General features: G+C 53.3%; 1 protein-coding gene across 1 annotated transcript; it reads right to left on the reverse strand.

Annotated features, from left to right (window-relative positions):
* Positions 1-3,173: 3,173 nt before the first annotated feature.
* Positions 3,174-15,325, reverse strand: pip4p1a (phosphatidylinositol-4,5-bisphosphate 4-phosphatase 1a). Its single transcript, XM_063060047.1, has 7 exons — positions 15,168-15,325; positions 12,114-12,313; positions 11,892-11,998; positions 10,730-10,841; positions 10,439-10,491; positions 9,763-9,853; positions 3,174-4,641 (listed from the first exon to the last, which is right to left on the reverse strand). Exons 1-7 carry the CDS (start codon positions 15,301-15,303, stop codon positions 4,498-4,500), a joined length of 843 nt encoding a protein of 280 aa, XP_062916117.1. The 5' UTR covers positions 15,304-15,325; the 3' UTR covers positions 3,174-4,497.
* Between the last annotated feature and the right edge of the window lie 1,001 nt (positions 15,326-16,326).

Genomic DNA, 16,326 nt, shown 5'->3' on the forward strand with positions numbered 1-16,326 from the left:
TTGTGCTTCCTTGAGTACAAATCAATAGTAAATATTAAAAATTTAAATTATAAATCATAAATAGAAAAGGGAAAGTAAGGTAGTGCAAAAAAACCGAGAGGCAGGTCCGGATATTTGGAGGGTATGGCCCAGATCTGGGTCAGGATCCGTTCAGCAGTCTTATCACAGTTGGAAAGAAGCTGTTCCCAAGTCTGGCCGTACGAGTCTTCAAGCTCCTGAGCCTTCTCCCGGAGGGAAGAGGGACGAAAAGTGTGTTGGCTGGGTGGGTCATGTCCTTGATTATCCTGGCAGCACTGCTCCGACAGCGTGCTGATCGATTTTAAATGTTACCCTTGCCCCCCTCAGCCGCAGAGCAACGTCCAGAACTGTCCAGCAAAGGTTGGCGAGGACTACGTTCATGCAGAGCGGTAACAGGCCTGTCAGCATTCGAACCAGTCCTGTCTGTTCTCATGTGGCCCATATACTGTACCTCTAAACCAGGGGTTCCCAACTATTTTTATGTCATGACCAATACCATTAAGCAAGGGGACCATGGAACCCTGGCTGTCAACCTTTCCTGTTTTTAAATATTGTTAATGTACCTGCCTCAACCACTTCCTCTGGCTGCACATTCCACGTAAATACCACCCTTTGTGTGAAAAGAAAGTTGCCCTTTAGGTTCCTATTAAATCTTTCTCTGCCCATCCTAAACCTGTGCTCTCTAGTTCTTGATCTCCTCAACCCTGGGGGAAAAGAATCTGTGTTCATGCTGTCTATACCCATCATAAGCCTATATGGATTCCTAATCTCCCTATAACTCAGGTTGTCAAGACCTGGCAATGTCCTCATAAACCTTTTGTCACTCATCCGATTTAATGACATCCTTCCTATAGCAGGGAGACCGAAACTGAAGGTAATACTCTTAAGTGTGACCTAGCCAGTGACTTGTACAATCGCACAGTGACGTCCCAACTCCTGTACTGACTGACGAAGGCCATCATGCCACCCCCCCCTCAGCACCACCCAGTCTACCTGTGACGCTATTTTTCAGATGTGGGTGCGTCTTGATCACAAACCACCCAGGTAATTCCTCCAGCCACTTTCACGAGCAGAGGTGTGGGAGGCAGCCCGTTCAGGTCTGTGTAGGGTGTTGGAAGGGTGTGCATCCAATGCCAGAGGCTAATGCCAGGACCGCCCAGTCATGGAGGTAATCATTCTGACTCCCTCCCCGTGAGTAACAGATCAAGGCAACAAAGAAAGTACGTGCCTAATGACTGGGTGACCTGGTTCCCTCTCATGTCCCACAAACGTTTGGGGGGGGTGAAATCAGTGGGTTCATTCGCTGTCTATAACTTTCACATGGGCACATTGGTGAAAGTAAAATGGAGGGTTAGATTGATCTTGGAGTAGGTTACTGTCTGTGATCGATCTGCTTCTATCACCACCCCTGGCAGCATGTTCCCTGTACCCACCACTCTGTTGGGGAAAGAACTTCCCTCTTAAATCCCACACCCTTATGCTCCCATCACCCTGAAGCTATACCCTCCCCACCCTGGGAAAATGCCTCTGGCTGTCCATTCTATCAATGCCTCTTATCTCGTACACCTCTACAAGTCACCTGTCATCCTTCTTTGCTCCAAAGAGAAAGCCCCAGCTTTCTCAAATTATTGGTTTACAGGTGGGAATGGGCCCTTCAAGCCATGCTGCCCAGCAATCCCCAATTTAATGGGGATTTTATGGAGGGATTTAAGGTGGGGGGGGTATATGGGAGGCAGGGTTTGAAGGTCGGCACATCATTGTGGGCCGAAGGGCCTGTACTGTTCTATGTTAATCCTAGCCTAGTCACGAGACAATTTACGGTAACCAATTAACCTGCCAACTGATTTGTCTTTGGGCTTTGGGAGAAAACCCACACGGTCACAGGGAGAACATACAAACTGCTTACAGGCAGCATCAGGAATTGAACCCAGGATGCCTGTACTGTAGAGCGTGGTGCTAACCACTACGCTCTCGTGCCATCTTCTTTAATCCAGACAGCATCCTGGTAAATCTCTTCTGCCTCCTCTTTGTAGCTTCCATACTGTTGAGGCCAGTTCATTGGCTATGTTTAAGAGGGAGTTAGATATGGCCCTTGTGGCTACAGGGGTCAGGGGGTATGGAGGGAAGGCTGGGTTCTGAGTTGGATGATCAGCCATGACAATAAATGGCGGTGCAGGCTCGAAGGGCCGAATGGCCTACTCCTGCACCTATTTTCTATGTTTCTATATCTTTCCTATAACGAGGCATCCGGAACTGAATACAATACTCCCAGGTGTGATCTAACCAGGGTTTTGTAAAGTTGTGACATTACCTCTTGAACTCCATTCCCTTGTCCTGGGTTGGGTGAGAGACCCAGTCACACACAAGGACAGAGCTCCCACCTACACAGCACGGTCCGTCTGCAGGACCTGCCCCAGGCTAGGACAGGCCAAACCCTACAATGGCCAAGGTCACCACCTCAGTGAATGGTCTGGGGGAGAGGGAGACAGGGTCCCAGTGACACTGGGCTGTATTGTGAGTCCCTGGACACAGGGCGAGGCGGGGGGGGGGGGGTGACCAGAGACTGGGCTGTATGTAGTGCGGCTCTTAGTCCCTCAACTAATGAAGGCCAACACACCGTATGTCTTCTTAACAACACTATCAACTTGCGCTGCAACTTTGAGAGATCTTTGGACGTGAAGCCAAAGATTGCTCTTTTCCTCCACACTGCTAAAAATCCTGTTTCTTAAAATCCTGTATTCTGTCTTTGAGTTTGACCTCCCAAAGTGAATCACTTCACACTTTTCCAGCCAGATCTCCTACAACTAATTCGACAGCAGGAATAACCTAGGAGGAACAGGTGACCTGAAGCCCAGGATGGAACAGAAGCTCGGCACAGACTGACTGACCTGTTTTGCTGACTGCTATGAGGGGTGATCTGCAACAGGCAGCTTTTCTCCCCCCAGGGTGTAAATGTGAAAAACAGGAGGGCAGTGGTTTCAGGTGAAAGGGGTAAGTTCAAAAGAGGGTGATGGTGGAGGCAGATACGATAGAGGCGTTATAGACACGCAGGAAGAAGGGACTTGGTTTATTTTGGCACCATGGTCAGCACAGACACCGTGGGCCTGACCCTATGCAGTATTGTCTGTAAAACGGAACAGCGCTCCAAACCAGGGTTAAAATCATTTACCCTTTATTGTTAAATCAACATAAAATTAATTTCCACTGTTAAATAGAAGGCATGATACAGCAAGCATAGCGATTAGTGTGATCCGACAAGCGAAGGAGCTGAGTGCAAACCCACTGCCACAGCTCAGTCCAGTACCAGAGTGCACCACCCAACCCCTCACCCACAGGAACGGGGGAGGAAGGGAACACCGATCCACCAATGGGGAGTTAGAGAAAACAATCCAATTGGTGGGGGGAAGAACAGAGGTAGACTAATCCACCAATGGGGTGACAGATAGACTGATCCACCAATGGGGAGGACAGAGATAGACTGATCCACCAATGAGGTGGGGAGGGGGGACAGAGGTAGACCAATCCACCAATGGGAAGACAGAAACCAATGCACCATGGTGGGGGGGGGGGAAGAGAGACAAGATAGATTGATCCACCAATGGGGCACAGAAATACACAAATTTACCAAAGGGGGAACAGAGATACATCGATCCACCAATGGGGAGACAGAGATACACTGATCAACCAATAGGAACCAGACACCCTTAAAGGAGCGCCAATTACCCATGATGCCTTTCAACGACTGAAGCCACACAGGCCCACATCCGCCATGGGAAACACTGATCCCACAGCCCTGCGCACAGCGGATAGGCCTGTGCCAGCCCATTCCCTTGTCCTGGGTTGGGTGGGAGACCCAGTCACACGAGGACAGAGCTCAGAAACCCCGGAGCTCCCACCTACACAGCATGGTCCATCTGCAGGACCTGCCCCCGGCTAGGACAGGCCAAACTCTACACCGGCCGGGGTCACTAACTCGATGAATGGTCTGGGGGAGAGGGAGACAGGGTCCCAGTGACACTGGGCTGTAGTGTGGGTCCCCGGACACAAGGCAGGGGGAAGTGGGGGGTGGTGGGTGACCAGAAACTGGGCTGTAGTATGGGTCACCAGACACAGGTTAGGGGGAGAGAGGGTGACCGGATCCCGGGCTATAGTGCAGGTCACCAGACACAGGGCGGGGAGCGGGGGTGGGGGGGCAGCGACCGGACACTGAGCTGTAGCACGGGTCACTGAACACAAGGTAGGGAGAGAGGGAGTGACCAGAGACTGGGCTGTAGTGCAGGTCACCAGACACAGGGCGGGGAGCGAGGGGGGGGGGCAGCGACCGGACACTGAGCTGTAGCACGGGTCACTGGGCACAGGCTCCTCGGAAAATCGCCGCGTGGTCCCTCAGTCTGTCAGTTTGCTCCTCAGTGCATTGAGTGGCTCCATCTAGGATGTGCAGTTTCCCGATGATTCCAGGGTCCGGGACCCTTTCGCTGATCAGGAGAAGTTCTGGATGGGGTGACTGACCCTCATGCAGCCCCAGTAGCAGGCCCGTACCAGGCAACAGACGCTCAGGGTGATGGGCACTGCCCAGGCAGCATAGATCCCGTGGTAGTGTCTGGCGTTCCTCCATGTCGTCGCCTGCGGAGCAGATTCAGAATGTCACAGGTCACACAGCAGGGAAAGAGGCCATTCGGCCCAAATGGTCCATGCTAACCAAGATTCCCTGTCCACTCTGTCCCATCTCTCTCCTTTCTTATCCACGTACCTGTCCAACTGTCTCTTAAATGTTGTTAATGTACCACTTCCTCTGGCAGCTCATTCCATATGCAGACCACCCCTCGGGTTCCTATTAAATCTTCCTGTTTTCACCTTAAACCTGTGTCCTCTGGTTCTTGATTCCCCTACCCTGGGGAAAAAGACTGTGGGCGTGTACCCTATTTGTGCCCCTCGTGTTTTTATATACCTCCAGATGATCATCCCTCAGTCTCCCACACTCCAAGGACTGAAGTCCCAGTCTGTTCAACCCCTCTCCACAACTCTGTCCCTCGAGTCCCGGCAACATCCTCGTAAATCTCCTCCGCTCTCTTTCCAGCTTAATGGCATCTTTCCTACGGCAGGGCGGCCAGAACTGAACACAATACTCCTAAGTGCGGCCTCAAACACAGAAGCAGAAAAAATTATGGAAGGGATAGATAAGATAGAGGCAGGAAAGTCGTTTCCACTGGTAGGTGAGACTAGAGCTAGGAGACATAGCCTCTAGATTCGAGGGAGTAGAGATGGAGATCAGGAGGAACTGCTTTTCTCAGAGAATTCTCTGCCCAATGAAGCGGTGGAGGTTACCTCAGTAAATATATTTAAGAAAACATCGGATAGATTTTTGCATAGTATGGGATTAAGGGTTATGGGGGAAGGGCAGGACATGGTCAGATCAGCCATGATCTTACTGAGTGGCAGAACAAGTTTGACAGGCCAGATTGCCCACTATTTCTTACGTTCAGCAACATCTTGTATAACCGCAGCATGTCCCAACTCCAGCTCTCAGTGCCCTGACTGACGAAGGCCAGCACCTGTCTATTTGTGACTCCACTTTCGGGGAACCATGTACCTGTACCCCTGGGTGCTTCTGCTCTGCGATGCTCCCCAGGTCTCTGCTGTTCACTGTGAAAGTCCAGCCCCATTTGTCTTCCCAAAGCGCAACACCTCGTACTTATCCAAATTAAATTCTATTTGCCATTCCCTGACCCACTGACCCAGCCGATTAACGTCCCGCTGTAAATCCTGATAACCATCTTCACTGTCAACGACAGCACCGATTATAGTGTCGTCCGCAAACTTACTAACCCTGCCTTGTACCTGCTCGTACAGATGACAAACTTACTAACCCTGCCTTGTACCTGCTTGTACAGATGACAAACTTACTAACCCTGCCTTGTACCTGCTCGTACAGATGACAAACTTACTAACCCTGCCTTGTACCTGCTCGTACAGATGACAAACAGCAATGGGCCCAGCCCCGAACCTTGGGGAACACCGCTAGTCACGGGGTCTCAGGGGGAGGGTGGTTACAGTCCGAGAAACAACCTCCCACCTTCTCCTTCTGCTTCCTATCATTGACTCTCCCATAGATGGACCATCAGAATCGGAATTAGGTTTATTATCACTGGCATGTGATGTGAAATTCAAGCAGTTCCCACAGGAACAATCGGCCTTCCCCTCAACCATCACAGACCTTCCTCAGAGGAAGGCATCTTCGGCCCCTCCTGATAACTCAGAAGCCCCACACCAGGCAACATCCTGGTCAGACCCCACTCCAGTGCAGTCATGAGCAGGGCCAGAGAGCAGAGTATTGATCAGCGGGTGAGAGAGTCAAAGAGCAGAGTATTGATAAGGTGACAAGTCAGAGGGCAGAGGATTGATCAGGTCAGAGGGTCAAAGAGCAGAGTATTGATCGGGTGACAGGGTCAGAGGGCAGAGTACTGATCAGCAGGTGAAAGGGTCAAAGAGCAGGATATTGATCGGGTGACAGGGTCAGAGGGCAGAGTACTGATCAGCAGGTGAGAGGGTCAAACAGCAGGGTATTGATCGGGTGACAGGGTCAGAGGGCAGAGTATTGATCAGGTGACAGGGTCAGAGGGCAGAGTATTGATCAGCAGGTGAGAGGGTCAAAGAGAGTATTGATCGGGTGACAGGGTCAGAGGGCAGAGTATTGATCAGCAGGTGAGAGGGTCAAAGAGCAGGGTATTGATCGGGTGACAGGGTCAGAAGGCAGAGTATTGATCAGGTGACAGGGTCAGAGGGCAGAGTATTGATCAGGTCAGAGGGTCAAAGAGCAGGGAATTGATCGGGTGACAGGGACAGAGGGCAGAGTATTGATCAGGTGAGAGGGTCGAAGAGCAGGGTATTGATCGGGTGACAGGGACAGAGGGCAGAGTATTGATCAGGTCAGAGGGTCAAAGAGCAGGGTATTGATCGGGTGACAGGGTCAGAAGGCAGAGTATTGATCAGCAGGTGAGAGGGTCAAAGAGCAGGGTATTGATCGGGTGACAGAGTCAGAGGGCAGAGGATTGATCAGGTCAGAGGGTCAAAGAGCAGAGTATTGATCGGGTGACAGGGTCAGAGGGCAGAGTACTGATCAGCAGGTGAAAGGGTCAAAGAGCAGGATATTGATCTGGTGACAGGGTCAGAGGGCAGAGTACTGATCAGCAGGTGAGAGGGTCAAACAGCAGGGTATTGATCGGGTGACAGGGTCAGAGGGCAGAGTATTGATCAGGTGACAGGGTCAGAGGGCAGAGTATTGATCAGCAGGTGAGAGGGTCAAAGAGAGTATTGATCGGGTGACAGGGTCAGAGGGCAGAGTATTGATCAGCAGGTGAGAGGGTCAAAGAGCAGGGTATTGATCGGGTGACAGGGTCAGAAGGCAGAGTATTGATCAGGTGACAGGGTCAGAGGGCAGAGTATTGATCAGGTCAGAGGGTCAAAGAGCAGGGAATTGATCGGGTGACAGGGTCAGAGGGCAGAGTATTGATCAGGTGAGAGGGTCGAAGAGCAGGGTATTGATCGGGTGACAGGGACAGAGGGCAGAGTATTGATCAGGTCAGAGGGTCAAAGAGCAGGGTATTGATCGGGTGACAGGGTCAGAAGGCAGAGTATTGATCAGCAGGTGAGAGGGTCAAAGAGCAGGGTATTGATCGGGTGACAGGGTCAGAAGGCAGAGTATTGATCAGGTGACAGGGTCAGAGGGCAGAGTATTGATCAGGTCAGAGGGTCAAAGAGCAGGGTATTGATCGGGTGACAGGGTCAGAGGGCAGAGTATTGATCAGGTGAGAGGGTCAAAGAGCAGGGTATTGATCGGGTGACAGGGTCAGAGGGCAGAGTATTGATCAGCAGGTGAGAGGGTCAAAGAGCAGGATATTGATCGGGTGACAGGGTCAGAAGGCAGAGTATTGATCAGCAGGTGAGAGGGTCAAAGAGCAGGGTATTGATCGGGTGACAGGGTCAGAAGGCAGAGTATTGATCAGGTGACAGGCTCAGAGGGCAGAGTATTGATCAGGTGAGAGGGTCAAAGAGCAGGGTATTGATCGGGTGACAGGGTCAGAGGGCAGAGTATTGATCAGGTCAGAGGGTCAAAGAGCAGGGTATTGATCGGGTGACAGGGTCAGAGGGCAGAGTATTGATCAGCAGGTGAGAGGGTCAAAGAGCAGGGTATTGATCGGGTGACAGGGTCAGAAGGCAGAGTATTGATCAGGTGACAGGGTCAGAGGGCAGAGTATTGATCAGGTCAGAGGGTCAAAGAGCAGGGTATTGATCGGGTGACAGGGTCAGAGGGCAGAGTATTGATCAGGTGACAGGGTCAGAGGGCAGAGTATTGATCAGGTCAGAGGGTCAAAGAGCAGGGTATTGATCGGGTGACAGTGTCAGAGGGCAGAGTATTGATCAGGTGAGAGGGTCAAAGAGCAGGGTATTGATCGGGTGACAGGGTCAGAAGGCAGAGTATTGATCAGCAGGTGAGAGGGTCAAAGAGCAGGGTATTGATCGGGTGACAGGGTCAGAAGGCAGAATATTGATCAGGTGACAGGGTCAGAGGGCAGAGTATTGATCAGGTCAGAGGGTCAAAGAGCAGGGTATTGATCGGGTGACAGGGTCAGAGGGCAGAGTATTGATCAAGTCAGAGGGTCAAAGAGCAGGGTATTGATCGGGTGACAGGGTCAGAGGGCAGAGTATTGATCAGCAGGTGAGAGGGTCAAAGAGCAGGGTATTGATCAGGTGACAGGGTCAGAGGGCAGAGTATTGATCAGGTCAGAGGGTCAAAGAGCAGGGTATTGATCGGGTGACAGGGTCAGAGGGCAGAGTATTGATCAAGTCAGAGGGTCAAAGAGCAGGGTATTGATCGGGTGACAGGGTCAGAGGGCAGAGTATTGATCAGGTCAGAGGGTCAAAGAGCAGGGTATTGATTGGGTGACAGGGTCAGAAGGCAGAGTATTGATCAGGTGACAGGGTCAGAGGGCAGAGTATTGATCAGGTCAGAGGGTCAAAGAGCAGGGTATTGATCGGGTGACAGGGTCAGAGGGCAGAGTATTGATCAGGTGAGAGGGTCAAAGAGCAGGGTATTGATCGGGTGACAGGGTCAGAGGGCAGAGTATTGATCAGCAGGTGAGAGGGTCAAAGAGCAGGGTATTGATCCCGTGACAGGGTCAAAAGGCAGAGTATTGATCAGCAGGTGAGAGGGTCAAAGAGCAGGGTATTGATCGGGTGACAGGGTCAGAGGGCAGAGTATTGATCAGGTCAGAGGGTCAAAGAGCAGGGTATTGATCGGGTGACAGGGTCAGAAGGCAGAGTATTGATCAGGTGACAGGGTCAGAGGGCAGAGTATTGATCAGGTCAGAGGGTCAAAGAGCAGGGTATTGATCCCGTGACAGGGTCAAAAGGCAGAGTATTGATCAGCAGGTGAGAGGGTCAAAGAGCAGGGTATTGATCGGGTGACAGGGTCAGAGGGCAGAGTATTGATCAGGTCAGAGGGTCAAAGAGCAGGGTATTGATCGGGTGACAGGGTCAGAAGGCAGAGTATTGATCAGGTGACAGGGTCAGAGGGCAGAGTATTGATCAGGTCAGAGGGTCAAAGAGCAGGGTATTGATCGGGTGACAGGGTCAGAGGGCAGAGTATTGATCAGACACCTCAGAGAGAAAGGATAGAGTGATACCTGAGAATTGATCAGATTTCAACGGGCCACGCGTCTGACCCACTGCCAAGCGGACACTTACTGCCACTACAGCCGATACGATGGCCAACAGGAGTCCGAGGCTGAAGATCCAAAGGCACCGTTTGCGGGGATACCTCCTCCCGATGGAAGATCTGGGAAACGAGACGGGAAAGCTCAGTGCACGATGTAAAGGAAGCAAAGGAGAAAACCCTGTTACGACAGACGGCTGTACTGGGAGCTGGCGGTGGGTCTGAAAGTGGAAAAGGCCATTCCGCCCATCAGTGTTGGCCCTCCCAGAATGCCCATCAATCCCTCTCCCCAATTCTCACAGTGGGGATATAGCAGAGGGGTGTAGGCAGGGGGCAGAGAGTTGTTTGGGGTGGTGACAGACAGCCATGGAGTAACAGGTGGATTTGGGGGAGTGGGGGTGGGTGTGGAGAGTTGTGGGGTTGGGGAAAGGTGACCGTGAGGTGCATGGAAATAAGGCTTCGGAAGGCAAGGGCGGGGTAGTGGGTGGAGGAGAGGGGAGTTGCGAGAGAAAGGGGAGGGAAAGGGGGCAAAGTAGAGGTGAAGGACTGGGAGGGGGAGCGGTACGAGCAAGTAGGGATGGGGGAGAGGGGAGGGGAGAGGGGAGGGGAGTGGAAGGGGGTTTGGCAGTTGCCGTGGGGGAGAAGGGGAGGGGGTGGTGGAGTCATGAGGCCTGGCGTCCAGCAGACAGGGATCGACGTCATACTCACACACGACGACAATGTGGACAGCGAGCGAGGGTCCGGTCCGTGAACTCCCTCCACTGCAACACAGAGAGAACGACTGAGACTGTCCCTCACCCCTCATGTCGCCCTCCACCTCCACATCCTCCTCCTCACCCTTCCCCTCACAATCCCTCCCTCACATCCCCTCCCTCACCCCTCCCCTCACATCCCCACCCTCACCCCTCACATGGCCCTTTACCCGCCCCCGCCCACCTCACCCTCACCCAAACGTCCACCTCCTCATCCTTCCCCTCACATCCTCTGCCTCACCCTTACCAGGAAGGTGTGCTTGCAGTGGCCACAGATGACTCGGACCCCGGGAGGCTGTGGCTCAGGCTCAGGACTGCTGGGCCCTGCGCGTACAGGCCCCAGGTTGATGATCCGTTTACTGGGGGGGAGAGCAGAGAGCAGTCAGCGCAATGTATACCCCAGACAGGTGGGCCCATCAGACCACCATCCTCTCAAACCCCATGGTCCATCACCACTCCCCCACACATGGTGTATCTCAGTGCCTCTCCCTCTCTCTGTATACTGAATGATATCTCCCCTTCCCCCTCTCTCTCGCGGGGGAGATCCGTACACTGGCCAGCGTCTCGCGGGGGAGATCCTTACACTGACCAGGGTCTCTCATTCCCTCTCTCTCAGGGGAGATCCGTACACTGGCCGGCGTCTCACAGGGGAGATCCGTACACTGGCCAGCGTCTCGCGGGGGAGATCCATACACTGGCCGGCGTCTTGCAGGGGAGATCCGTACACTGACCAGGGTCTCTCATTCTCTCTCTCTCAGGGGAGATCCGTACACTGGCCGGCATCTCGCGGGGGAGATCCGTACACTGGCCGGCGTCTCGCGGGGGAGATCCGTACACTGACCAGGGTCTCTCATTCCCTCTCTCTCAGGGGAGATCCGTACACTGGCTGGTGTCACGCGGGGGAGATCCGTACACTGGCCGGTGTCTCGCGGGGGAGATCCGTACACTGGCCGGCGTCTCGCGGGGGAGATCCGTACACTGGCCGGCGTCTCGCGGGGGAGATCCGTACACTGGCCGGCGTCTCGCGGGGGAGATCCGTACACTGGCCGGCGTCTCGCAGGGGAGATCCGTACACTGACCAGGGTCTCTCATTCCCTCTCTCTCAGGGGAGATCCGTACACTGGCCGGTGTCTCGCGGGGGAGATCCGTACATTGGCCGGCGTCTCGCGGGGGAGATCCGTACACTGGCCGGCGTCTCGCGGGGGAGATCCGTACGCTGACCAGGGTCTCTCATTCCCTCTTTCTCAGGGGAGATCCCTACACTGGCTGGTGTCTCGCGGGGGAGATCCGTACACTGGCCGGTGTCTCACAGGGGAGATCTGCACACTGACCAGTGTCTGTCTGTCTGTCTCTATAAAACGCCCCCCAGCACCGCGGGCCGATACCTGTACTTTTAACGGTGCTCTCACCAGTACGGCCGGGGACAAGCGATCCTCTGCGAGGTGACCTTGCAGATGAGAAGACAGTTGCAGGGACACCGGACATACTTCTTCCCCACGGGGGCATTCTTTATGGGCTGTGCAGGGGAGCGAAGGAGGGAGAAAGAAAGAGGAGGATGAGCCTGGGGAGACGAACTTGGGTGCACGACAGAACGAGTCACCCCCCCCAAGTGCCTCGGCGACAGCCCTCACCGTGGCTTCGTTGCAGACGCCACACTTGACAACGTGCTGCTGCATCTTGCCCTCCACGTTGATGAGGGACTGGCAGACCCGGCAGTTGATCATCGGGGTGCTGCCACTCTCAGGGCTGGTCATCGGGGAGTACGGCGGGGGGTCCTCGCTGGGCAGGAGTGTGGGGGCTGTGGCCGGTGTCTCGGGGAACTCCGCAAAACCTGGCAAACAACAGGAACACAGGACGGGCATCAATGGCACCGCGCAACGGGCTGAGGGGAGAGGGGAGGTCTTCAGTTCACACAACAATGGGCTACGTACGGCACTGTGTCAGTCACACTACAACAGGCTACCTACAGTACAGACAGCGGGATTGCACATCAGGCCCGTACAGTACCGACGGGGATGATGGCAGTCACTACAGAAGAACAGAATGCATACACTACAGGCAGAGGGGGCAACAGTCGCACTGCATAACAACCTACATATAATACAGGCATACGGACTGTCAGGCTCTGCACTTGAACGGGCTATATACAGTACAGGGGAAGGGGCTGTAAATCTCACTGCACAACGGTCACTGTATGGTACTGGCTGAGTAGATGTCACACTGTACACAGTCTCCATACAGTACAGGCGAGGGGATGTCAGTCACACTGTACAGAGTCTCCGTACAATACAGGGTAAGGGGACATCAGTCACACTGTACACAGACTGTACAGTATAGGCTGAGGGAATGTCAGTTATATTGTACTACAGCCTCCGTACAATACAGGCTATGAGGATGTCAGTAACAATGCACAACAGTCTCCATACAATACAGGCTAAGGGGACATCAATCACACTGTACACAGTCTCTGTACAGTACAGGCTGAGGGGATGTCAGTCACACTGTACAGAGTCTCTGTACAGTACAGGCTGAGGGGATGTCAGTTACACTGTACACAGTCTCCGTACAGGCTGAGGGATGTCAGTTACACTGTACACCGACTCTGTACAGTACAGGCTGAGGGGATGTCAGTCACACTGCACAACAGTCTCGGTACAGTACAGGCTGAGGGGATGTTAGTTGTATTACACAACCATCTCCTCCATACAACACAGGCTGAGAGGATGTCAGTCACACTGTACTACAGTCTCCGTACAGCAGCCAGGAGACGTCAGTCACACTGTACAGGCAGTGTTAGCATCAGTAGTGCCAATCCTCCCATCCTACTCTCCTCCTGCAGCGCCTAACATCACCTGTGAATAGATTGAACCTCCGCCTGTTTACCCTCCCTTCCATCTGATCCTGGTCAACCATGGTCCTGCCCCACCACAACCCTGTACGTTGGCAAGGTGGGGGACAATCTCCATCTGGTATTACACCGAGGTGGTGAAGAGGAAGGAGGGGTGGGGAAAGGACAGCAATGAAGGCGGAGAAGGGAGAGTGAAGGTGATGGGGGGGGGGGAGACCTCACCTGTCCCATCTTCTCTGGGCCCCAATCAGTGATGGGAGAGCAGGGGGCCAAGAGAGTGTGTGTGGGTGTGACCATAGGGAAACAGCAGGTTTATAAAGTTGGGGGGGGGGCAGGGCTGCACGGGACAGGACGGCCCCACAGCTGTATCTGTAGGAATGAAACAAAATGGGGGTAAAGGGGAAGCGACAGAGGTAATAGGGAAACGGCAGGTAGTAGGCGGGTCAAAGAGTGGATGGGCAGGGATAATGGGGAAGGGGCAAGTCCATTGGTCTCCTGGGTGGGGCTAACAGAGAAGGGACAGAGCAACACTCACAACACGCTGGAGGAACTCAGCAGGTCGGGCAGCATGGAAAAGATCGGTCGATGTTTCGGGCTGGAGCCCTTCATCAGGACTGTAGAGGGAGGGGGCAGAGGCCCTATAAAGAAGGTGGGGGGAGGGTGGGAAGGAGAAGGCTGGTAGGTTCCAGGTGAAAAACCAGTAAGGGGAAAGATCAAGGAGTGGGGGAGGGGAAGCAGGGAGGGGATAGGCAGGAAAGGTGAAGAATGAATAGGGCAAAACACAATGGGTAGTGGAAGGAGGCGCTTATCCCTGTAAGTGCTACACCTGTCCCTACACCTCCACTCTCACCACCATTCAGGGCCCAAAACAGTCTTTCCAAGTGAGGCAACACTTCACTTGTGAGTCTGTTGGGGTCATCTATTGCATCCGGTGCTCCCAGTGCGGCCTCCTCTACATCGGTGAAACCTGACGCAGATTGGGGGACCACTTCATTGAGCACCTCAGCTCTGTCCGCCACAACAGACAGGATCTCCCAGTTGCCACCCACTTCAACATTCCCATTTGGACATGTCCATACATGGCCTCCTCTACTGCCATGATGAGGTTAAACTCAGGTTGGAGGAGCAACACCTCATATACCGTCTGGGTAGTCTCCAGCCCCTTGGTATGAACATAGAATTCTCCAACTTCCAGTAATTCCCTCCCCCTCCCTCCCCCTATCCCTATGTCACTCTGCCCCCTCCCCCAGCTGCCTACCTCCTCCCTCTTGGTTCCGCCTCCTTCTACTACCCGTTGTGTTTTCCCCTATTCCTTCTTCACCTTTCCTGCCTATCCCCTCCCTGCCTCCCCTCCCCCACCCCTTTATCTTTCCCCTCACTGGTTTTTCACCTGGAACCTACCAGCCTTCTCCTTCCCACCCTCCCCCCACCTTCTTTATAGGGCCTCTGCCCCTTCCCTCTACAGTCCCGATGAAGGGCTCCAGCCCGAAACGTTGACTGATCGTTTCCACGGATGCTGCCCGACCTGCTGAGTTCCTCCAGCGTGTTGTGAGTGTTGCTTTGACCCCAGCATCTGCAGAGTGTTTTGTGTTAGAGAAGGGACAGGGTCGCTGGAGAGGGGCGTGGCTAAAGGGAAGTGCGTGTGGTGGGCGGGGCCAAAGAGAAAGAGGGCGGGTCTAATGGGGAAGGGGCAGATAGTGGGCGTGTCCATACGGGGTGGAAAGGCGGGGCTAATGGGGAAGGAGAGTCGAGCGTCCCCAGGTCCCGATGCTCACGTGATCCGCCCCCTCCCCTTTCCTCTCCTCGGCCCGTACCACGAGTTTCGGCCTCGCCTCACCTGCCGGCTTCGAGAGATGCACGAAGGGCGGGGTGGGGAGGCCAGGACCGGGGGCCGGGGCCGAGGCCGAGACCCCGCCGCCCTCCTCCAACCCTCCGCCGGGCAGCAGCGGCGATCGCTCCCCGCTCCCGGCCATGGCGGCTGGCGTATGACCTCAGCGCGCCGTCGCCCTCTGACGTCAGCGCTATCGCCCCGCCCCCAGGTCCCGTCCCTTTAAAGTGGGCGAGACCAGCTGGCTGATCCCTTTAAAGTGTGACGACAGAAAAGGTCTCACTGTTGGACTCAGTGATTATGTTAGAGACTGAAATAAGGAAGGCCCAGGCAAATAGAGAGTCAGTAGTGGCAGTGTTCTTTGACATTGAAAAAGCCTATGATATGATGTGGAAGGAAGGATTATTAATTAAACTGCACAAGATGGGGGTTGGTGGGAGAGTTTTTAATTGGATTAAAGATTTTTTGTTTGGTAGAAAAATTCAAGTTCAGGTTGGATCAGAATTATCAAAACAGTACATAGTGGAAAATGGCACATCTCAAGGTAGTGTGATTAGCCCGCTACTTTTCATCATTATGATCAATGATGTCTTCACAAAGGTACCAGTGGATATAGGTAGGCCACTGTTTGCGGATGATGGGACCTTGTGGGAAAGAGGCAGGAACATGGACCATATAATCAGGAAACTACAAGAAGCAATTGATGAAGTGGTGGAGTGGGGTTATGATTGGGGATGTAGATTTTCAGTAGATAAAACTCAAACTGTATTTTTTACCAGGAAAAGGGTTGAGGTAGGGAAGAAGTTAAGGATGTATGGGGTTGAATTAGAAAGGGTTGCATCATTTAAATTTCTGGGAGTTATATTTGATTCACGATTAACATGGGAAGACCATATCAGGAAAGTTGAGGAGAAATGTAAAAAAGTAATAAATGTGAAGAGATGTTTGACTGGTAGGGAATGGGGAGCAAGTTGTTCAGCTTTGAAGAGAATGTATGTGGCTTTAGTGAGATCTGTATTGGATTATGGAAATATAGCATATGGATCAGCAGCTAGGTCTCTTATAAGGAAACTGGATGTGATTCAGGCTCAGGCCTTGAGAGTGTGCAGTGGGGCTTTTAAAACGTCACCAGTGTCAGCCCTACAGGTAGAAATGGGAATAATGCCTT

Source organism: Mobula hypostoma, chromosome 10, assembly GCF_963921235.1.
Source record: "Mobula hypostoma chromosome 10, sMobHyp1.1, whole genome shotgun sequence".
NCBI lineage: Eukaryota > Metazoa > Chordata > Chondrichthyes > Myliobatiformes > Myliobatidae > Mobula > Mobula hypostoma.